We start from the raw sequence: 23,773 nt of genomic DNA, 5'->3' as shown, positions 1-23,773 counted from the left end.
TCAACATAAGACTTAAAAATTAACACTAAGTTCAAAATTTCAATTTACCCAGCAATTAATCTTAAGACAGGTCCACTTTCTCGGTCGACAAATCAGTGCATCTTTATCATAGCGGATTATTAGCAAATTGATCAGAGCGTCTATGTGCTGGACGATTTAAATAAATATCACGTATTAGATTCGATTATATAAATCAAATATTCTAATTTATTATACATAAGTACAGACATACTGTATTATCCAACCATCCGTCGCGCTTCCACAACACTTCAAACCACTTACGATCAGCAAACCTTAGAACTTCAAAGGGTAAAGTTAAAAATTTTGACCTGCACCAAAACCAAATCTAAAACTATATTAATGCAAAAAAAAATGCTGAATCAAAAGTCAATAAAGGAAAAATACAGATCCCAATGAATTTAGATTAAGATTTTATCGCTGACTATCAACAGGGGCAGCATTCCACAACATATACGGCTTCAGGTCAGAAAAAATGAAATCACTTTCATTGGGATCATACGGCAAACACATTTCAGCCTCCTTCTTTTTCGACTTTTCAGCAGAAAAAGAAGGCCTAGACAATCGTCCGTGCTTAGTTGGAGCTTCCACATGCGTTTCAATATCACTCAAATGTTGGTAGCTAGCCGGAGAACAAGAACGTGTACAGAAAGATGTATCATTCAACACCGTGGGATTATGTTTTGACATGTCACTCTCCAAAACAGAAAACTTCTTCTTCACATAAGCTTCAAACGAGTCCAGCTGATTCTTCAATTGAATCAAAATTAAGATGATGTCCTACACAAATAAATACACACAAAAAATAATAATAAAAGAAGTTTAAACAACAAATGATGACAACGAAAATTACACGGGAAAATGACTTCCCAAAAATAAAGGTCACTCACATTGCCATCGACCGAAGTCACGTGAGTTCTACTTTGGGGTGTAGTAATAAAAATCTTAGATTGGCTCTCGGCTACAGATGTAGCTTTCTTCGGGCTCCCAGACAACTTTCCCTTAGGTTTCGACTTTTTCAAACAACAAGATTTCTCTCTCGGCGAAGCATTCTTAACATTCTTCACACCATAAACACCAATGGGTGAAACCTTTCGTTTCTTCACAAACTTATTCGACCAATTAGCCTCGTCCTTCACATTGTCAAAATCTAATTTTCGGCCAACGCATCTGTCAACGTCAAGAACAGGAATTGGGGAAGCAACATGCATCGTCGATGGGATGCCAAGCCTCAACAACCTCTGCACATCAGGCCTAGTTAAAAGCAACCGAACCTGCATACAAAACGAAGGTTTAAAAGTTAATTTAGTAATTAACTACTAATACAAGGAAACTAAAATTACAACTAAATATGGATGGAGTCCACAAGTACTGAAAGTTTTCTTACAGATCACAACCCTTGTTCGAGAGGAAATATATCCACAAGTCTTCGATTTCAGCTTCTGTTTTCGTCGCGACACACCATCTCAACATGCGAGGAAAAGACTTCAAGTGGTTATGGTTCAATGAAGCACAATATGTACCAATGGCGGGAATTACCTCAAACACCCAACATTGAATCGCAAAGACAAAACCATTTATTTCTAATTTACCGTTCGGCATTTCAGATTCAGGATTTTCAATTTTCTGCTTCGCTCGATGCGTCCAACTCACAAGGTTCTGGTATGCTACCTTACCCCAAGGAAAATCATTAAATTTGATTATGTCGTCCACCAAATGAAGGAAACCCAAATCAAGTTTATCAGTATTCGGGTCCTTCAACCCAAATAATCCATACACAATGAATAAATATGCTAATTTCAAACAACGAATCGAATTTCTCCCCGTCTTCGCGCTTTCTCTCCTAAATTCTTCGTGAATATCTACAAAATTAATCTCTGCCCTTGAGCCAAAGGCTAAACCTTCGAATTTGGAATGTTTTGGTGTGCTGATGCTACCTTTGCAATTCAATCCTGTCATTAGGCAAAAATCGACTAACCCAAACTCCACCATGTATTCGGAAATGTTAAATTGTAATGACATTCGTTCGAGGCTGTTACTATGGAGCCTCTGACACAAGTTATTGTACAACTCTCCCACAAAATGCATCTCCCCAACATCAAGTAGATGACCAAAACAGGAATTACGCAACATGGACATGTTGGACTCCGATAGCAACACATGAACTTCGTGTATATACCACATTTCGGGCACAAACGCAAAGTCCACAGCTTCCAAACATGCAAAAAGGAGATTTATATTTCCATTACTGTACTCAAAATTAACCAAGGAAAATATATGTATTGTGGTATGGGAAATTCAAAAACATTTTTTTTCAGTAAATTAATAAATAAATAAAAATTGTTTAATTGTCACACTACCGATTCCTCTTCTTTATTCATAAAATCGATGATGCCTTACAGACAACAGGAGTGAAAACGAAATTTATTCATTAAAATTTCCTCAAAACATTGCTTACGTATTTTACAAACCCATTGCTGCCCCTCCCCAACTTCCCCAAGTGATAAATAAATAAATAAATAAATAACAAACTCATAATTAAGGCGTAAATATTTCATTTAATTTTATCGTCTCCAAACATTTTTCAGGTTACAAGGTCCATCGCTGATATTTACCACAAATGGGCTCAAAATATTAAGTATTTACGTAACAAGTGTTCACAAAAAAACATAAACATTACTGACATTCACACATACAAAAAAACAAAAGAAATTAGTGGATGACATTCACACATACAAAAAAACAAAAGAAATTAGTGGATACATCTGTCACAATCCAAAAAAAATTCAAGGCACAAGATTCTATTATTCACCATAACAGAAAGGGTTTTCAAAGCAAATTTAAGAAGAGTACTCGGAGGCTTAGCGAACTCTTCGGCCATATTCATTCAAGGCAACACACAAAAAAAATTTAAAGCTTACAAGTGTAACAAGAACAAAAAAAAAAAAACTGGAAGGACTTTTCTTTAAAGGCCCGGAACCTTTTCTTCAATGGAGGAAACATGCTCTACGTGTACAAAGAATGGCACGAACGTCAAGGCAAAAATAAAAGGTCCGAAAAAATAAAACTAAAACAGCCGCTACACAAAAGCCGGTGGTATAGGGTTTTAAAAAAATCGGTCCGGTCCGCCATACAAGTTGAACCGCGTAAATTGAACGGGGTAGACGTGCCACTATCAGAGCGGTGGACCTCAATGAGGTTCGCCTAGCATATCCGTTACCAAGGAAAAGACAACTTTGCCAGGTGATCAATTTTGATATTGGTTTCCTTTTTTCCCCGTTTGCCACGAGCGCTAGGGTCTAGTGTCCGCGGCCGAACGAGCACTAGGGTCCAGCGGCCGCTGGCTTCTTGACTGCGGATGCTGGCACCCAGCGAGCGCGGAATTTTGCCGGATTTGTGAATTTTCATGGTGTGCGTTTAGATTTGTTCATGCCTATTTTCTCAACGAAATCAATGAAAGTCATTCCAACTTTAAAGTCAATAGATTAACGAATACACCCAGATTTTCATAGACTTTTAAAAGTCTTGAACGAATACACCCAAATTTTTATAGACTTTTAAAAGTCTTGAACGAATACACCCAGATTTTCATAGACTTTTAAAAGTCTTGAACTAATACACCCAGACTTTAAAAGTCTGCAGAAATCTATTAAAGTATTGAACTAATACACCCCCTATCCCCATGAATGACTTTCCTTCAACCCAACTCTCAATTAAAATATTTATTTTTCTCTCCTTCAAATACACAATCTAACTTTCATCTTATTTATACTTCCATCAGTGAAATTCACATGACCTAATTACTTTTTTATTTTATAATATAAAATTAAATATTATATAATATATAATTAAGTGACACCCAATGAGAGAATGTCACCTGGCGATGCCATTCTTATGACATTGGATTGGCTAGCCAACCAAAGTCACCAATGACTTTGGTGACAAAGTCACCAATGAGAGTAGTCTTATATTCTCTTTCTCTCTAAATATATCAGTATATAAGAAAATCCAGTTTCCAAAGTAATTTTTTTAGCGCCAAAATTCTCTCTCATATCTTTTCTTCTAGCTCTATTTACATTTTATTATATATAGGGAAAAAATGTATGGAACTGTGAATTTTCACGCTTGAATATTATTGAAGTGTCCCACATTGGATTCGAGATAGTGGCATGAGCCACTTTATATGGTGAGACAACCCTCTCTTTTATAAGATCTTTTGAGGGAGGAATGAGCTCAATATCCATTTCTAATAAATATCAAGTTGTAAAAATATCACATATCATAATTATTTTTTATAATTTTTAGACTCAAGGTTCAAAATTGTAAATATTGTTGAAACATAAAAAAAATGTAATATATGTGTAAAGAGAAAGTTATAATATCAAACCATATATTATTTGGACAACTGATTAATTTTTTTTTCTTTCACTAAGTCTTAAAATAAAATTTCGTAAATCAAATAATTAAATGTATATATAATATTTTTAAATACAATAAGAAATAGAAATAATACTATGTCCCATACGTTCAACGTTTTACATAAAATGTCTCCAACCTTTGTTTTTGTTCTAAAAAATTTTGAATTTTCGGCATTTTTCATAAAATATTCTGAATTTTCATTTTCTCCTAAAAAATCTCGAACTTTCAGCATTTCTTCAAATTTTTATCGTTTTCATAATATTATCCCGCTATGTAAAATCTGGTAATCAAAAAATCTATTGGTTGAAGGAGAAGCGTCTTACCAACAGACTGCGCTTCATCCTAGGAGCTAGAGTGTGAGTGGGTTTTTTCCTTTAACAATTTAAAAAAAAAAAAAAAAAAAAAAAAAAAAAAAAAACTTAACCGCAATCAATTTAACAAGAATTATCTTTTGATGACCGGATTTTATGTAGCCGAATATTTTATACAAAATGTATCCGACATGAGACGACGATGTGGTTGTGAGAGTCTTAGTAGTCCACGCCACTTTCCTGCTTCCAACTAAAATGGCTGATGAAGTGAGTAACAGCAGCAGCCGCCCTTTGCTTCCGGCCTCGGCCTCCGCCACCGCTCTTCTTCTTCTAAGCACCTTCGTCGCTGTGTCTGGATCCTACGTCTTTGGTTGTGCTGTAAGCCTTTACATCTTATTTTTCATTTTTCGATTTTTATTTTACACTTTTCGAAATACTCCACTATGAGTGACATGACATGATGCAGGTCGGGTTTTCGTCTCCTGCTCAATCCGGGATTCTCACCGATCTTGGCCTCACATTATCAGAGGTATATCCTGTTTTCTTCTTCTTCCAATCCACTATTTATTAGCTTATTGCTCTGTGTTTGTGAGTGTGTGTGTGTTAGTGCGACCTTTGTATGATGTTGAGATGTGTTTGTTCCTTTAAGCTTTTCGCTATTGAGATTTGTTGCCTTTACATTTTCTTTCTTCCACTTTAGCTATCGGTCCTTTTGGATATATACTAACAGAAATATTAAAGTGTCCCACATTGGATTGGAGATTGTGGTATGAGCCACTTTATATGGTGAGGCAACCCTCTCCCTTATCAGGCCTTTTAAGGGAGTAATGGGCCCAATATCCATTTCTAACAAGAAACAAAAAGCTAGTAATTCTTCACCCTCTTTTCTTCAAACAAGGAAAGAGAGCAAGAAAAAGGATACTTACGTTGCTGGTTATGTTTTGTAAAATTTGCTAAACAACAATTAATGTTGACCTCTCTGTTATTTATCTTTTCCCGAACAGTATTTTTTATCTCGAATTCAAGTTAGAGACAACACTGAAATGGTGGAGAAGCAAAGTAGAAACAGTATTTTTTATCTCGAATTCAAGTTAGAGACAACACTGAAATGGTGGAGAAGCAAAGTAGAAAAAAAGATCCCAGGTTGAAGAAATTTCTGAATTAAGAACTAGTAGAGAAGGCTTTTGTAATAACATTATAAACATGATTCAGAAATCTCTGGAGCATTTGCGTGCTGCAAAATATGCAAACTAAAACTAAAAATCTTGAATCTCTAAAAGCATTTCTGATTTAAAAACAATCAGCATTGCTCTAGCACACCCTACCATTTTACAATTTATTAAATTAAACTAGACAAAAGCATGATGTCTTACCAGCACATTAGTTATGATGTTTTCAGACACGCTTCATCTCTAATGGTGGTTCAAAAGGAAACAAATCAAACACATGTTGATTAAGTGGTGTTAACTCTTTAGCAAGTGTCGAGACTGATCTCTTAAGTTAAAAATAAAAGGGAAAAAATCTGAAAATTCTAGTCCAACCCACAGAGATCCTTTTGATTGCTATGACAATTGAATATTACGTGTGCTACTGTAGATCAATGTATTCATACTTCTCTGTCACACAATAAATTTTGTCTCTGCAACTTGATAGTATTCATTGTTTGGGTCAATATCAACTATTGGAGCTATGGTAGGAGCAGTTTTGAGTGGAAAGTTAGCTGATCTCCTTGGAAGGAAAGGCGTAAGCCTTCATTTTTCCCCACTTTTTGGTTGAAAATTTCATGAAATTATGCACCATTAATCTGGAAAGTTTTAGACGTCTCTTGTATCAATTTTCAACTAATGCAGGCAATGTGGTTCGCAGAGTTGTTCAATCTTGTTGGATGGCTTGCAATAGCCTTGTCTAAGGTATCGACCTCTGATTCTTCGATGAGTGTGTGGGTGTGGCTTTTTTTTTTTTTAATTATTGAAAGGTGCAGAATTTTTTTCATGGTTGGGAAGATCATAATTTTACTTGAAATCTCGATAGTATGTATTTGATTTCACAAACTGAGGTTTTTGAAATTTCAATATCATTAATATATCAACATTCTTTTACTGGCTGCAACAGAATGCTCTGTGGCTTGATATCGGGAGGCTGTCAACAGGATTTGGGGTCGGACTTCTTTCATATGTGGTACGTGCAACCTCTTCTTCATTTTGCTTTGTATATTGTAATCTTTGAAACGTTTTCAGCTGTGGATAATGGAATAGGTACCTGTATATATAGCAGAAATCACGCCTAAGAATCTTCGAGGAGCATTTACAGCTGCCAATCAGGTAACTGAAATTTTCTCTTTACTCCAGGATTTTGTGATATAGATACTGAGATAAAAGTGCTTCCAATCCTTTAGTTGATGATATGCTGTGGTGTCTCTGTAATGTTTCTCATTGGTAATGTCATCACTTGGCGCCTCTTGGCTTTAACAGGTAATTCTGTTTCCACGGGCAGTCTTTGTCATATTCACAAGTGAGTTATTAAATAAAAAAGGCCGTAATGTCATTTCAGGAACTATTCCATGCCTAATACAGCTTGTGGGCCTCTTTTTCGTGCCAGAGTCTCCACGATGGCTGGTAAGCTCATTTTACAATTTTCTTGAAGTTAGGTAAGGGGAAAGGTTCGAGAGTGCTCTTGGTCAGATCCGCTTGTCTTCTATACAGGCTAAGGTTGGTAAATGGGATGGTAGTGAAGCATCTTTGCTGCGCCTTAGGGGGAGGAATGCTGATATTTTTGAAGAAGCAGCTGAAATCAGAGTATGTGTTTGAGCAGTTGGTGAATTCCTACAACCTCTATTTATTTGACTCAGACGCTGCTCATTTACAGGAATATACTAGATCTCTCGAACAACTGAAGGAATCTGGCCTAATGGACTTGTTTCAAAGAAAATATGCTCACTCACTTATAGTAAGGCTCTCTTGGATGTTGGATCTCAACAAACTATACAACTTGGAAATATGATAGATTTCCAAATTCATCTAGGTTGGGGTAGGGTTAATGGTTCTGCAACAGTTCGGAGGGGTCAACGCGATTGCCTACTATGCAAGTGCTATATTTCTGTCAGCAGGTAAATCAATTCTTCCTAGGTCATTCAGATAACCGATCATCTCAAGGCAATCTCTTGTTATTCACTAACCAGTGGATTATTACAGGCTTTTCGGATAGAGTAGGAACAACAGCAATGGTCATTGTTCAGGTCCCAGATTCTTTTATCTCATTGATTGTTAGCAGTCTCCGCTCCTCAAGTGTCTCATGCGTTCCATTTTCCAGGTCCCAGTTACTGTTTTAGGGACGCTCTTGATGGATAAGTCTGGACGACGCCCTCTACTTCTGGTGATCACGTGTACACACTATTTCTCTGTATTGCTTTATCTGTATGGGGATGCTGAACCCCCCTTTTGCTGCTGTAGGTCTCTGTGGCAGGAACTTTCTTGGGTTGCTTTATCATCGGATTATCATTTTTATTACAGGTTATGATGACATACAATAATACAAGTTTGTTTCACTCCTAATAAGGTTGATTCTTGAATCTGATTTTCATCTATGCAGGATCTCAAGCTTTGGGATTCAAGTCCCGTTCTTGCACTTGTTGGTGTCTTGGTAATCACACGAAGCACGTCTCACAAGTTGTAAGGAGGGAAGATAATCTAACACCGAGTAATCTTCTTGTGCTTCCATCAGATATTCGGAGGATCTTTCTCCTTGGGAATGGGAGGCATCCCGTGGGTCATAATGTCTGAGGTACTTCTTGTGCTCTAACATGTGTATCTGAATTGAAGTTGACTCACCAAATCCGTCTGCATTGCTTCGTTGTTTCAGATATTTCCAATAAATGTGAAGGGAGTAGCGGGGAGCATGGTGACGGTGGTGAACTGGTTGGGTTCATGGATCATTACATACTCCTTCAACTTTCTAGCGCAGTGGAGCTCAGCAGGTCAGTAGAGTTATTCCGCTTCATCATAGTTTCATGTATTACATAATTAAGTGAGATGAATATTTGTGTTTGCAGGCACATTTTTCATGTTTGCAGCTGTGTGCGGCGTCACTATCATCTTCATCGTAAAGCTGGTTCCAGAGACCAAAGGTCGCACGCTCGAAGAAATTCAAGAATCGATGCTCTCCTTCAACTAGTTAGTGTTCTTGCCACTCACAGCCTTATTTATTTATTTATGTTTCTACCAATCTTTTCATACACAGATTGGATGTAGTTACTGTGACATGGTATTATATTTGATGTGTTGGTATGAATTGATGTCTAACCAATTGTATGATCAAGCTCAGAGAAATATTATAAACAGAAACTAAAATTTGATCTTGTGGTAAAATTCCAACTAATCAATTTTCAAAATAATTATTCATACTATATTTTGTTCGAGTATTTATTATTTCTTCTTGTTATTGAATTGCATTATTCATTATCATTATATTGACTGATATTGTTGCTCCCGAAGTAGCACAATTAGTATTTCTAAATAATATTACATGTTACGAAAATCAATTTATCCCAACAGAAAACACAACGTTAATGTCTTAATTGATATTATTGTGTTTGATTTTTTATTTTATTTTTTCCCTTTGCAATGTTGTACAAAATACAAATGACATACTTGAGTTTGTTGTTGCACTTAAAATATTTGGCGAGAGTCGTGAATTCTTGATGCCGATGTTCATCTCATCTTAAGGGGTTTAGCGTATGGAGAAGACGATAAAAGAAGGAAACAAAGCATTCCAACATAATTCTTGATGTCGTAGATTAGATTTATAAGTGGTTGTATCTAAGATTGCAAGATTTTAGAAATAGTGAGTACATAAAATTGTATATTTGTATGTACTCATGGTTTTAAAATCTTGCCATCTGAGGTTAGATTTATCCACACGTATCGAACTTTAAGGAGGGCAACAAACATTTGATAATCAAACCTCTCATTTTAAAGTTTTTCTACAAAAACATCATGAATATGATGATGAATCGAAACATGATGCTTTGAAAATTAGTGTCTTGGCACAATCCTAGAATACTTTGTTTCCTTCTTTTATTGTCTCCCTCAGGCTCCGGTAAATTGCATCTTGCACCTAGGTGCATGTGTACCTAGGTGCCGGATGATCGACACATCAGCATTTTTCACACATCAAATGCTGATGTGTCGATCATCCGGCACCTAGGTACACATGCACCTAGGTGCAAGATGCAATTTACCCTCAGGCTCCTGGCCTTGAGATTAGATGAATATCGGCACGAGTCATGACATGTAGTTCTTGCCTAATATGTAAATGAAAACAAACTCAAATTTTGTGATATTTGATATTTGTCGAAAATTGCAAAAGGAAAAATAAAATTAAACACATTAATGTAGTAATGTCAATTAAGACATAAAGATATAGTTTTCCATTAGGAATACACACATATCACCCAAAATATAAATTGCTCTTGAGCAATATGTTTTATTCTTTAGGAATATTAATTGTACTACTTCAGGAGCAACAATATTTATTAATATAATGATAATGGATAAAGGTATTCAATAACAAGAATTAAAGCTTTTTTTTAGATATAAATTACGCATAATTTAGACAAACCTTCCAAATAATTTTATTGTAAATTAAATATTTAATATAGCGTATTTCAACATTGAACATTATAAACGAATAAATGAGCAACAAAAATAAATAGTGAAGCAATGATAAAATTAATTGAGGCCGAGTATCCATACCTCGAAATCTGCATAGCTAAAGAACTTGTTCGCAGTTATAAACTAGAGATGAAAAAACGAGAGATAATAATACTGTGAGGATCAATGACTTCTATCTATCATAGAACAGATCTAGGGTTTTATTATATACCTAGTCATTACTTTATACATAAAATATATTTATACTAATGGAGATTTATATCTACAACAATATCAAACTTATAGTTATGATACTTTAAAAAAGAGATATAACTACTTTTTTTTAAAAAAAAAAAGGTAAGTCAAAAAGGAAATAACTCAAGTCGAATGAGACGATCCGAAAAAAAAACTAGGCCAAATAAAATGAGACGAAAGTAGAAGAAAAGTTGCTTGTTTGCATGGACAAACTCCTCGTCCTTTTGCTCGCTTTCAAAACAAGGAGGCCCATACACACCTTCTCCTTATCCACACCTCACCTTTTAACTTGACATAAACAATCCAACTACTCAGATATTTTCTCAATACAAATGAAAAGGGCAAACTACATTATATCTTCCCATTTCCCATTAGAAACCATTTGAAAAATAGATCTAATGCCATAAACTGCCTTGCTTCATCCATGGCTGCTCTCTCACTCGGCCATCCTCATCTATGCCACCACAAACACAAGCCACTTCTACTCATCACCACCGCAACCAACCCGCGAATGATCGCCATCGTCTCCTGCCAGAATCGCAACCCCGACAACGAGAAAACAGACAAGGGAGCTAAGGAAGACAAAGGCATCAAGTTGCAGAAAGTTTTGTTTGGTGTTGAGAAAATAGGAAAGGGGCTGCAAGATAATCTGAGTCCCAAAAGAAAAGGGGATTGGAAGGATTTAACACTGATGAGCCTATCATTTGCTGTGTATGTGTATATGTCACAGAAGATTGTATGTGCTTACTGTGCATGGATGTCTATGGCTGGACAACCTTGGTGATATATACACCAATACAATAAGTTTAATTTCTAGATCAATTAATCATGTATTTTATTCTGTGATATATGTATATCAGTGTATGTCGATGTATGATTCATAGATTTTTTTGCACCCAAATTACATTTGTGACTATTTGAAAGAAGTGATTGAATGCAAATAGTATCAAGTTCTAAGACAACTAGGATTTGAAGTTGAGGAGAAACTTCACCTTAAAAAGCTCTATAGCAGTATGCAAAACCAGTTTAGAATAAATATAGGATCTTGTTTTCTACCTTTTCTGCATGGACAAAATTTTTTTGGTAACAGAATACCTGTCTACAAACCTATTTTAAAATATAGACTATTAGCTGTGAAAATGTATAATTTCAAAAATTGAAATTTTCGTTCCAAATGAAACTCGAACATGACCATGAATTATTGAATAAGATTCTTACTTTAGTTAATCTTAATTAGACCGGGTTATATGGTATGAATTACCTACATATCGTGTATATACTATTTTCCTACAAAATACTATTTTAAAAATCAATAACAATTGAATTTACATAAATTAATGAATGCTCCCAACCAATGCGCTGGGCACACATTTTACAAATTCCTCACACCAAAAACAGTAAGAAATATTCAAGCAACCACCACCATTTTAGTGGATACCGTTTGAGAAATTTGTGCTATAAAACCCCCAACCCAACCCAACCCCCCCTGGCAGTTCTTGGTGATATCTCTGGCATATGGTAAATAGAATCTTTGCAATGAGAGACCCTTATAATAAATTAAATCAGCGTTGAAGACCAAACCCAGCCTGCATTATTTCCAAACAATAGATATATGTACATATATATCTTTCTATATATGTGCTTTACCCAAGATTTTGCACCTCCACTATACAAATAAACGTCAACCCCCGGCAGCCTTCAAGAAAGTGTCATAAGGACTTGAAACTGGCAAATGAAGAAAGTCAGGAACATCTTGAGATTCAGCTATGCAACTCGTGGGAAGAGCGGGCACTAGTATCTGCAAAGATAATTCCACAAGAAACCACGTCTTAAACTATTTTCAAGCTGACATTTCACATAAAAATATATCAGTTCGCAACAGCACTTGGACACAGCAGTAACAAGTTAGTTTTGTGTCTACTGCTGAAATTGAACGGGAAGTATATTCTCGATAGAATACAAGAAAGTTGCTGACTGAATGGACAACCTATCAAATAATTTCTACTTTTAATATTATGAAGAATTAACGCAGTCCTACTGAATGGGCCACAGATACCAGAATAATCAATTTGATCCTAGAATGCATTTTCTCAATGTTGCATGAAAAAAATAAAAAAATATCTAGTTTTTTAAACTCATGATAGATCAATTGACAGAGTGGATAAAGCTAATGATCTATATTCTTTACCAACCCCCTCTTTATGAACCAACCGTGGACCACTTAAATGATGGAAAAATTAGGCAAGGATCTATTTTGTAGTTAAAACTCACTGTGCTGTCTCCTGGTTGAAGGCCTGAATGAGGCAACATATCATGTGTCTGGGCACTGTCCTGACTACAGGAGCTCAAATTATCTTCAATCAACGGGGTACCCATGAAGTTGGACATGATTTGCTGTTTTCCAATCTGAAGAGCCTCACAGTGGCTTGCCATGTCCTTGAATGGCACGTCAGAGGGGACTTTAAATGAAAGTTGTGCAACCTCTTTTGTTGTCTCAGACACCTGGATCAATTCCACCTTGAGTATATTTACAGTAGACATCAAAATGCAAGAGTTGCATACCACTATTTTCACAGAGTTGGGTACAGCATATATAAAAAAGGAACTTTCTTCACAGTTCTGGTAAATACTTAGCATGCATACATCTCCGAAATCAACAATAAGGCTATCCCTGATCCTGAAGAGAAAATGAAGAAACTTCAATTCAACTACTCAATGTCATCAGTTAGTGAGGCTAAGAGTTGTGATATTCATTCAGCCACCCTTTTAGACTTGGCACCACATGGTTCCGAAATGCTTATAAAGAGATGAATTTGATTGATATATTGTCTAAAGGAAATATGAGGGTTCAAGCATCTAGAAAGATTACACAGGCTTTCAGACATGACAGAGACTAGATTTTAGTAAGACCAGTTGAGCTCAGTGACTGAGTCACCAAGCAACAAAGTGAGAGCATGAAATATCTCAAACATTTCTCTGCTAGATAACATATTATGAATCTGGGAACAGATATCTACGTATTGTGGACCAAAAAGTCTCTCAGGGTGATAAACATACAATCTCTCAATTTGCAAAAACCCACTATAAGACGGGTCTGTTGTTTCCTAAAACAAGGCTTTTGTAATTCCACTGTGTTCTCATTATCATAAGCTGAGCAAACAAAGACAATAAAAACTTAGGGGCATATTTCAAAAATTCAGCGAGCTCTATAGAACCCTGCCCCATTTCTAAACAACATGAGAACCTCAAAATTGCAACTGATAAAGACCAATCTTCCTGCCGATGGAATTGGCAAAGTTAAAAAGAAAGCATTCATCCCTTCAAAAAATTCCAGATCCACCAGAGAAAAATTCACTGAAAGACAGAGCATTTTCTGCAGTAGACAGTTTCTTAACAAACTAGCAACTGAAGTTATCATTTAAGCAATTAAGCTTCATTTAAAATACCATTGTTCAATATACAACACAAATAAAATCCATGGGTTCAGGCAAGTATCCTTGCACTGAAGCCCCTAAAACATTCTGAGCATATTGAATTTTATTAATTGTATTAGAATTTAATCTGTTTCAGGACTTATAAGTCAGAACTCAATGAGGAATTATTTTCTTAATAACTTTCACATTAAATTATTATTTAATGTTCTTCAATGTAACCTTGAACACATTTTCAAAAGTGATCCTCATCAGCACCCATCACTTTCAGCTAGGGCATGGTATTGGAAGAAGTCTCAGCATACCAACCTAATGAACACCATGGATAATACAAGTAGACATGCCAACATACCATATTCATAAATTGATCGACACCCAGTAGACTGGGACTTTCCAGTGTCAGCTGGGAGCATGAATCTGTTCGGCTAACAAATGAATCAGTTGGGCCGTCATCACTTGTTGAGAATATCGAATGCTCAACCTGCATAATAATTAGTAAGTATGGGCAAAGAGATATAACTTCGAATGATTAAAACAAACAGAAAGCATTAAAGACCAGACAACAACCTCAGCAAGTTCTTTTGAACCCAGTTGGTAGGTTTGCCCAGAAGTTTCTGCAACTAGCTGCGCTCTCAGCGGGTAATTATCATCAGGAATAAAATCTTTAAGCAACTGTTCCTTTATGTTGGATAAATCAGCCTGCACATACATTACAAGATTTATAGAGAGTATCATATAACCAGCCGAGATGGATGCTTTATAACCCAACCAGATAAAAACATTACATCAGATAGCTTTCCCATAGCTTTCAAAATCGTGGAAGCAAAAAATTCTGGAGATTGCTCATCACTGATATTTATTTTGGATAGCGCCTTTAATGCATCTTCATTATCTTCCTTTGACCCATAAATTTTGACCATGTCACTTACTACTATTTTTTGATCTAGGGCTTGTAACTTGCTGTCATCTACCAACCGGAGAAAAGGATCAATCTGTTCAAAATCATCAATTAGAGAACAGTGGTAATAATTCATGTGCTCATTCAGACCATAAGCAATATCAAAGGCCTAAGCAAGAAACAGGTAAAAAATGAACAAAGTTCTGAACTCACTATTTCATCCCTTAAGGCAGCCTTGGCATGGGTGGCAAGAGGAAGAAAACTGTAGGCTTTTGCTAAGAAAATGATCATCGATGTAGCCAAGGTGAAAAGTGATCTACGCTGAGATGGTTGAAGTGAGCCTAGAAAAATGAGCAAATTGATTTATTAAACTTTGCATTAACAATAAAACTGTGCATCAATAAATTATCTTTGTAATACTTGGTATCACTTTACAATGATAATACAGCAGTAACCAATATTATCTATATCCAGAATAAATCCAACATGTCTCCTTTACGCATCTTTTCCGGTTTATTTTTTCAAGGAAAGCGATATTAGCAATAGCGGTACAACTGAAACCACGAAATCATCCAAATTCAACATGCCATTGTAACTCTAAATACAGAATTTGAAATCGCATCTTGAAGGGAAGAAGTTCTCATTAGTACATAATAGAGCGAAGCTCTCAAGCCTGTGCTGAATTATGTATTAATGAAGGGCCCAGAGGGGGTAAAAATAATGCAATATAGCAAACACTGACAACCCCCATCCCTAAAAATATAAGTAAAAAACTAGACCAAAATACTCTTGACAGTAGAGGTCCAATGGTACACTTTTGAGCATTTGAGGTGATTTGTCTAATGCACCCTCAACTGTTTTGTCTCAAAATGATAAATGTACTGATATAGATTCACAAAAACATCTGCAATTCAAGTTCAACAATTGGAACTGACCTCCTTGAAGAGATGTGCTCCTTAAGGAGAATGCTAGCTGGAAACTTTGAATGAGAATGTCTCGACTCGTTTTCTGATACCCAATGAAGAAATCATCAGAAGAATAAGTGTCAATAAATATATAAAAGTTATTCAGGGGAAAATTCTTGCAAGCAACAACATGATGGGGAAAAAATTTATGACATGGAAATCATCCATTAGAAAGCATATGAAAAAGAGATAATAGTATCGTTTGGATTTTACAAAATATGAGTCTGTAACAAGAAACATTATTTACAAGGCATGGATTAATGGCACATCTTTTATGTGTTAAGAAAATAGGTTGTGATTATGCACATGACAAAGCTACAGGTTAGATAAGAAGTAATAGTCCGGTTTCATAGAATACACAAGTCTCGTGTCCTATTCTTTCTATAGAATCCTCAATTTTCTCCTTGCCGAGTATACCCTGAAACTTCCTAAGCAATCTTTTATTTATAACACACATATTCTCATTACTATTTGGTGATTGAAGAAGAAGTTTTATATTTCATCATAATAAACTGAATATAAATATTAATTGAGGTGGTGACCCATTGTCATTAGAGAGTACGCTCTAGAATGCCCTTGAAAAGTAGCCATTATTACAATAACTCTCCCACTTATTAGTCTTTCTAAAACTTGAGCAATAAATAAGTTGGATTAGTTTAATAGCTAATTGAGTAATGAGGACTTTTGATATGAAAAAACTTAAACTTTATATCCACCATTACTTGGAAATCTACATTCACAACATGAATAATTACCTTGTTTTGTGAAAATATCACTACCAAGCTGTACGTATGTGCAATTGCTTCATAGTTTGCAGGAGTATTCAAATGAGAGATCGCCTGTACCCAGATTGAAGAAAGCAAGAGACTGATTTGCCGGCTTTTTAACTTCAGAGATATTCCTTTCTGCAGAAATTCATACAGTTGTCACCAAACGGAACTTTACTGTTAGTTTGGATAACTATTCAAAATGGATTTACAGTAAGTTACCAGTTCCTTCTCCACATTACTCAAAATTGGAGGTAGAGAATGCCTTTTAAAAGTAGCCTTTCTACTGTAGCTGGATGTAAGTCGCGTAAGCAAGGACTGGTCTTTGGGCTTTTCTTCCATAGATTTTAAAATGTCATCAGCTTGGTCAACAATATTTAGGGACAAAGAATTTTCTTTTCTTAGTTTCTCGAATAAAGCAGCAGAAGAAGAAAATGAAGAAGCAGATCTGGAAAGTGTCCTCTCTAAATCAGCATGACTTTGGGGGCAGACAGATGAGGGGACAAGTACAACTGAAAATATGCGATGAGCTCCTAGCCTTGTCTCATGGTCTGAACTGACCATGGCCAAAAGTAATTGATGGAGTAATGCTTCAGGAAAAGCCTATGGAAATATAAAAATTATGTAAGGATGACTTTACAGTAATAAGTTTGAACTGGAAATGAGACAATCATATTTCTGAATTCGGAAGAGCCATGCCTTGTTTTGATATGATATATTTGGTATGAATGCTACAATTTGTGCAACACGGTAGACAGCTGAAATGGTGTTTCTAGCCATAACTGTTATGCTCGAAATGCTCTCCATCATCACAGCCATAGCATCCAAGATGGGTGCAGCATCTCCAACCTGCCATCAAAATATTGATCTTATTTTAGGTTCTCTATGACCTCTGATTAAATTATTGTCCTCATGAGAATGAGAGTGTGCTTTTTTGGATAGTGGTTTGTAGATTACAGTCACAACAGCATTTCCACTACAGCCTGCTTACTGAAACCAATAATTTACTGTCACAGTACTGCTGGTATTTATTGCAACAGGTGGAGAATAAATATATAACCTTATAAGACAATTGAACAAGGCACTCATCGATAGCAGCACAAAACTTTATATTCCATCGAATTGTATCATCTCCAAGATCCGAGTCATCAAGAGTATAATGTATGTTTTTCCTCAAATGTCTCATCATGTCACTAAATGCTCCAACAATCTGCACAGACGGCTGGGCCTTTGTTACCCGGGCCAGGGAGATAGCAACTTGAACAATATCTATCTGCATATTGGGGGTTTTCAGGACATTCTTATGATCGAGATGCTTGATCACAGCAGATAGCAAGAAATGAGTGCTATGCCCTGCAAGGTCATTAGAACCAGAAATGCTGAGCTGAGAAGGCAACGAATCACAAAAGGCTGGCTTTACAGATATATTATTAAAAAAAATATAGAAGATTGAACAGATGAAGACCAGAGTTTTCCATTATTGATTGCATATCCAGAAGCACCGGAAGGACAAGCCCGTGATCAGGAGACCAAAGATTGCTGCGATCAAAGTGACAAAACAAAGCTTCAAGAACACGCCGCACTGTTGTAGCCTCTCTCGCCAACTTTGCCATGTTAAGCAAGCAGACTCTTGACCAGAATTTAGGGCTACCACTATCTGCTCTGTTTACAGGAAAACTATTGCTAAGAGAGTGACAGCAAATCAAAGCACTCAAGAAAAAAAATAAAAATAAAAAATCTGATTACTGAAGTTCTGGAATGAGAAAGTACGTGGTATAATAGTCTTTTTCGTTAACAATTCTGCTCCAAGAAATATCTCTTTTCATGATATCTGATGACAAAGGCATTTGGTTTCCCTGAATACTATTATTTGAAAAATTGGTCTCCTTATCAGTGTCCTGATAATTTTCCAGGACAGCAGAAACAACCTGATCTTTTGATAAAGAAGAAATAATTATTCAGCAGTGAAGTAGCAAATAATACACCTCATGAGAAGAACACAGAAGCAGGCATGATAGTTCAAACTTCAAACCTAATGCAAGTTGTTTAACATATGCAGAGAACTTGTTAAGGAAAAAATGAGAGCATAAATGGGCAAGCAGCGGACACACCCATCTGTTCTTCTATATCTCTCCATTATCTTGTAATATCCATCACTGAGTGTGCATAATTTGGGAGGGAAAACCCCCCCTCAAAGTAACAAGCAAAAGTTCTTTTTAGATTAACAATAAGTTTCAGCCAAAAGAACATATATCTGCGAGACTGTGACCATTTGATGCAATAGAGACCAAACATATAAAACTGATAGGACTTAATCTATACTGTTGATGACTACATCTAGGTGAAATCTGAATCACCATAGAGATCCAACTAAGCAAGAGAGGAAGTATCATACTTAGTGAATAATACGATTGATGCATTCCTTCTATTTATACTGAAGAATCTAATTCAACTTCCAATGAACAAGGATTCCCTTCAGCTTTTGTTATGTTAGGTAACTCTCGTTTGCATATTTTTCTTTTAGGAACATGATACAAATATGCCCCTTGATGATAGCCCTATCAACTATTAGAAAAAATCAAATCAGACATTTGACTAACGATTTAAATCAACGTCATCATCCATGCACGTTAAATAAATGCGAACAAATTTCCATTCTAATTCCGACTAATTTTGACTATGATACTATGTAATGTTTATATGGTTTGAAAGTTCTCATCATGGGCTTTCCAATGGTATCCTCAATTTGTCGATGTCGAGCAACGTAATTAAACATAGAAATATTTGTGAATAGGGTTAGTATGTGTGGCTTATATTTCAAGTGGAAGAGATGAAGTATGATACATAATGTCTATTGGGTCTTCATAAAAAAAAAAAATAGTTAAAACTAGAAAAGACTTACATTGTCAAATTCCGTTGAGATGTGACTAAATTCACCCATGAACCAAATCTGCCATCAAATAATTCATCAAAGTTATCAATATGATTAGATTCTACTTGGGGGGGGGGGGGTAGAAGTAGCATAGATGAGTAAAAGATCCAACTTTCAAAATCCCCTTAATTCTTTCATGTTTTGCATTTCCAAGAAAATGTGTGATTTCTCAATAAAGCAATTTACTTTTCAAGGATTCATTGCCTGAAGTATGCAAAGTAAATGACACTAATTTGTAACAGGCTAGCAGCTACTCTGATAGGGAATTCTGCCTAATTAAAACAGGCTAATTCAAAAATGAGGGAAAAAGTGCAAGAGATTTTTCAACTCATGCTGCCACAGGTGTGAATTTTGAAAGTTCTTTGACAAGAAATACCCCTAGTGAGAAGAAAGAACTGTAGAAAGCGGGAATGCGGCATGGTGGCAGATCATTTCCTAGTCAACATAAAACTCTTGCAAGAAAAACCATTTCTTGGTTGGCTGCGCTTTATTGGAAATTAGAGATGTATAATAAAAGTGAACTTACCATAGAAGAGAGCGCTTGAAGCCCAGCACATCGTAGTTGTAATATCCTTTCACCATCTCCCATTTCTTGAGCTAGAAGGCAGAGTTTCGGAATCAGACCTTCAAAGTTAAACATATAGGTACCATCCTTCTAAAAATAGAAAATTTATCATGTCAGTTAAGTCAACAAATGCAGATCTCAACGACAAAAGAATGATGAATACCACCTGGTTATTTATAAAGTCAAAAAGAGCTTGGCAACCAACGATTCGCATTTCATCCTGCCTAGTCTGCTCAAGCAGGATGTGAATAATACTGAGGAAACTACCAGCGAATAGTGGCCTGCAGGAAAATACATGGCACTATAATCCAAACTAAATGGTCTTTATAAAGGATAGAAAAGTACAACATAAATGTTTGAACGAGGTAGATATTAACTCTAAATTACAAGCAAGAACTAGAGACACTCCAATTCTAGCATCAATTCAAGATGATTTTATTTAGGTCGTGAATATTATTTCTCATTAGATTAAATTCTTTCATACTTGATGAAGATGCAATTCTTAATAACTGGCCAGAAAAACCACCTGATGACAAACTTATGAATAATATTGCATAATTGATTATTTCAGGGCTGGCTGAAGGTTAAGGTACTCACATCCTTATGTTGTGTCTATAACTTATTTTAGCCTAATAGGACAGTGGACTTACTTTTCACCATAGAAAAAACAATTAGTCAATTTGAGAAGCTGAAGCACAAACTTTAAGGGAGACAGACTAGGCATATCTACAGAACATTATCTCTTACAATAGAAAAACGAAATATCATAGAAGCAGAAAATGCTGATATCGAATTTTACTTCATTCTGTTTTTCAAACTCGGAAAATGGTTGGGACTTGGAAGAAAGTGATCCCTGACATTTATAACTGTTGGATTGGATGTCATCCAAATTTGTGTTCTATATAACTTGTTCAACAGGGAATATGATGATAGATTGATTCATTGTTACTACCTGAGTCAAGTAAGAACTTCAATTTTCAGCTCAATTAGCAAATGTAAGAATCTATTATGTACAGTCTAAAAATTGGATAATAACATTTCAACTAGAAGAAGAATATAATTGAACTCACATCTGCTGTTGGCAAGATACAATCAACTTCCGGTAGATACAAATGACAACTTTAACACACTTGATGTTTTCATTTCTCAGTTCCCGATAGCATCTTTCTTCAAGTAAACTTGTAATCTGGTAAACCACAAACGGTCAATTCCAGTCTCTTAGAGCCAATGAGAATATAAAGCATTAAAACTGTAAAATGACAAATGTGAACAGATCCATGACAATAAGGAATAAACTCTACAGTGCATATCAGTATCACAAACTTTACTAAATAAGAAAAACGAGAACACTATACTGAGGAGATAATGATAAAAGAACTGAATGAGAACACTACACCGAAGAGATAATGATAAAGTGTAAGTATAGGAAACTAGTAATCATGTACATGTGATTATAGAAACCTAACCTTGGGTACTCGTAGAGGGTTTTTTGAACAATATTCACACAATTTACTGATTTTTCGATCATTAGGTTCTTCATCCTGTGAAAAGAGAGAGCCAGGGGTGAGCAAGAAAAAGTTTGAGAAGAGAAATATAAATATCTTCAAATGTAACACGAGATCCTCAAGGGTTTAAATACTTCTTCCAAATTTCTGGTCTCTATATCTTCGGAAGAAATTTACTTCAGAAGTTATTCTGAAGCCGATCAAATCAAGTATCTTTGTTCTTCTAACTTAACTTCCATACATGTGCTTAAATGTCTGTTGCTCATTCAGACCTACCATCAAACTTGATAACATGACCACATGGTCTCATGTCCAGGCAGAGACACATTCTCTTCAGAGTGTTACTGACAAACTCAATTACACTTTCAGTCCACTTAATCTTGAATAGTCTAGATCAAATGAACAACTTCAAGACGAAAAAGGAAGTAAGAGAATAAAACAAATAAGTAATCCAAATGAACCAATACAAAAGTGGACTTAATTAATCCTACATCATAGTAACTCTTTTACACCATGACCTGAATTTTCCACTCCACCTCTGCTCATCAGAAACCTTCAGGGCCTTAGTCTGCATTTTAATTAAATTGTGAATAAAACTCACAATGTACTCTTCCATCATACAGTGCAATGAAAGATCCAAGATCCCAAAATTAGCTAGCATCCTATGTCAATTCAAGATGTAATTTACCGCAATCGACTCAAAGTCAGCCTTAACATCCACGATCACCTCTTACAAGAACTAGATCGGCGATCCAGTGTGTGAATAAGATTGAACTTACCAAATTTTTAGGAAATATATCTGCCAGAAGGTTCTTGTACCGCTTGACGGGGTGGCGCGATCGGGGCCGCATTGCCGGGCAACAGATGCAGAGGCTGTCGCAAACCGGCATGATGCGCTTCGACATCCCACCCATTTCCTCTTCTCAGCCCTTTCAGCAAAACTATAGCCCCCGATCCCTCCTCCACACAGCAGAATCGGAACAGTTGATGTGGAATTGCGAATTTAAGTTAGGAGATACAAATTAAGGCCCGATGAGAATGAGAATTGTAGATGGAGAAGAAGAAAAGTGTGGATTTGAGGGGAATTTTAGATTAGGGATTGATTTGAGGAAATGGGGGGAGGGTGGGAGGTTTTTCAAGGAGCTTCAACTTCTTCAAACGGTAAAAGGTGGGAGATTCAGAAATTTGTTGGCTATTTGGGTATATTTTATATGTCTGCATGGCCAACACATACGCAGGTTGACGGCTAGTAACTTTTTGTGTTCTTCAATTTCTACTACTTCAAATTCATGCTGTTGTTTGTTAAATACAAAAATGGTCTATAGTTAAAACATTTATAAAAAAAAAAGAATTAATACTTTATTATTCTTCTGTATTTTAGTTAATTTTTAAAGTTTTGCCAATCCAGCCTTGCTGCGGTTGTACGACTGCATTTTATAATCAAAATGGACTCGTACCCTACTAACAAAGTAACAAGTAACAATGTCACTTAAAATTAAAATTTGATGTCTATAATATGCCAAAAAAATTATTCCGAAGTAACTATCTTTGTAAATATTGAACCATTGATTTTACATTAATTATACTGTGCACTTATTTTTTACATGTATGTCCGTATCATTAAAAATAAATAAAAATCTCAATTTTCCCAACCATTGTTTGTCTTTCTTTCCACTCATGTTTCATATTAATAAGGGGGAACATTGTATGCTTGAATGTCTTTACATTCTACTCCCTCCGTCCCAATAAACTTGTCCCACTTTTCTCTTTGGGTTGTCCCAATAAACTTGTCTCATTTCTAAATTGGGTAAATTTTAGGGGATAATTAGTAACTTAATTAGGGGCTGATTTTATTTAAGTTATAAAGTAAGTCAACCCTTGGGAGGGCTTCCTGAGCGGAACCTACGTTCCAGACACGGAGGAGAATATCTCGACTTGGGGTGAGCCATCGGCAGTGTATTTCCCGTTCTCGGCAACTTTCTCCTCTGCCCTCTGTGTTCTATCGCCTTTGAGCTCCTCCCCCTTCCCCCTCTGTTCCGCCTCTCGTCTATTTTTTTTC

The 23,773-nt window shown here is 35.9% G+C and overlaps 3 protein-coding genes across 6 annotated transcripts; 2 read left to right on the top strand and 1 right to left on the bottom strand.

The window, feature by feature from the left end:
* Positions 1 to 4,917: 4,917 nt before the first annotated feature.
* On the top strand, positions 4,918 to 9,150 carry LOC131022303 (sugar transporter ERD6-like 5). Of its 4 annotated transcripts, XM_057951751.1 has the most exons (18): positions 4,918 to 5,126; positions 5,215 to 5,277; positions 6,402 to 6,491; positions 6,599 to 6,658; positions 6,861 to 6,926; positions 7,004 to 7,069; positions 7,144 to 7,219; positions 7,299 to 7,363; positions 7,451 to 7,543; positions 7,614 to 7,694; positions 7,770 to 7,854; positions 7,940 to 7,983; positions 8,058 to 8,120; positions 8,198 to 8,257; positions 8,337 to 8,387; positions 8,469 to 8,528; positions 8,607 to 8,721; positions 8,797 to 9,150. In XM_057951751.1, the coding sequence occupies exons 1-18, from the start codon at positions 5,004 to 5,006 to the stop codon at positions 8,916 to 8,918; spliced, it is 1,383 nt and encodes a 460-aa protein (XP_057807734.1). In that variant the 5' UTR covers positions 4,918 to 5,003; the 3' UTR covers positions 8,919 to 9,150. The 4 variants fall into 4 exon arrangements, with proteins under 4 accessions (XP_057807734.1, XP_057807736.1, XP_057807733.1 ...); XM_057951753.1 differs by lacking the exon at positions 6,402 to 6,491; XM_057951750.1 differs by lacking the exon at positions 7,144 to 7,219 and having other exon boundaries at positions 7,220 to 7,363.
* Positions 9,151 to 11,075: 1,925 nt separating this feature from the next.
* LOC131022877 (uncharacterized) lies at positions 11,076 to 11,435 on the top strand. Its single transcript, XM_057952421.1, has one exon. It carries the CDS (start codon positions 11,076 to 11,078, stop codon positions 11,433 to 11,435), a length of 360 nt encoding a protein of 119 aa, XP_057808404.1.
* Positions 11,436 to 12,181: 746 nt separating this feature from the next.
* Positions 12,182 to 22,984, bottom strand: LOC131022302 (protein SEMI-ROLLED LEAF 2-like). Its single transcript, XM_057951749.1, has 19 exons — positions 22,494 to 22,984; positions 21,676 to 21,750; positions 21,280 to 21,395; positions 20,376 to 20,490; positions 20,171 to 20,299; positions 19,615 to 19,662; positions 18,483 to 18,640; positions 18,178 to 18,374; positions 17,773 to 18,065; positions 17,412 to 17,561; positions 16,935 to 17,315; positions 16,701 to 16,850; positions 15,916 to 15,988; positions 15,194 to 15,321; positions 14,868 to 15,074; positions 14,650 to 14,781; positions 14,435 to 14,563; positions 12,923 to 13,153; positions 12,182 to 12,449 (listed from the first exon to the last, which is right to left on the bottom strand). Exons 1-19 carry the CDS (start codon positions 22,626 to 22,628, stop codon positions 12,333 to 12,335), a joined length of 2,964 nt encoding a protein of 987 aa, XP_057807732.1. The 5' UTR covers positions 22,629 to 22,984; the 3' UTR covers positions 12,182 to 12,332.
* Between the last annotated feature and the right edge of the window lie 789 nt (positions 22,985 to 23,773).

The sequence above is a fragment of the Salvia miltiorrhiza genome, chromosome 4, assembly GCF_028751815.1.
Source record: "Salvia miltiorrhiza cultivar Shanhuang (shh) chromosome 4, IMPLAD_Smil_shh, whole genome shotgun sequence".
Taxonomy (NCBI): Eukaryota; Viridiplantae; Streptophyta; class Magnoliopsida; order Lamiales; family Lamiaceae; genus Salvia; species Salvia miltiorrhiza.
Note: the sequence above shows the minus strand (reverse complement) of the source record. Positions and strands in the feature narration are given on the sequence as shown.

What these genes read in the sequence shown, in the direction of transcription:
- LOC131022877 (XM_057952421.1), top strand. Translation starts at nt 11,076, where the DNA reads ATGGCTGCTCTCTCACTCGGCCATCCTCATCTATGCCACCACAAACAC.
- LOC131022303 (XM_057951750.1), top strand. Translation starts at nt 5,004, where the DNA reads ATGGCTGATGAAGTGAGTAACAGCAGCAGCCGCCCTTTGCTTCCGGCC. An exon ending in GACGACGCCCTCTACTTCTG is followed by an intron (nt 8,121 to 8,197) that starts GTGATCACGTGT and finishes TTGCTGCTGTAG; the next exon opens with GTCTCTGTGGCAGGAACTTT. An exon ending in GATTATCATTTTTATTACAG is followed by an intron (nt 8,258 to 8,336) that starts GTTATGATGACA and finishes TCATCTATGCAG; the next exon opens with GATCTCAAGCTTTGGGATTC.
- LOC131022302 (XM_057951749.1), bottom strand. Translation starts at nt 22,628, where the DNA reads ATGGGTGGGATGTCGAAGCGCATCATGCCGGTTTGCGACAGCCTCTGC. An exon ending in ATATATCATATCAAAACAAG is followed by an intron (nt 17,316 to 17,411) that starts GCATGGCTCTTC and finishes ATATTTCCATAG; the next exon opens with GCTTTTCCTGAAGCATTACT. An exon ending in CTGCCTTAAGGGATGAAATA is followed by an intron (nt 15,075 to 15,193) that starts GTGAGTTCAGAA and finishes GATTTTGAACAG; the next exon opens with ATTGATCCTTTTCTCCGGTT.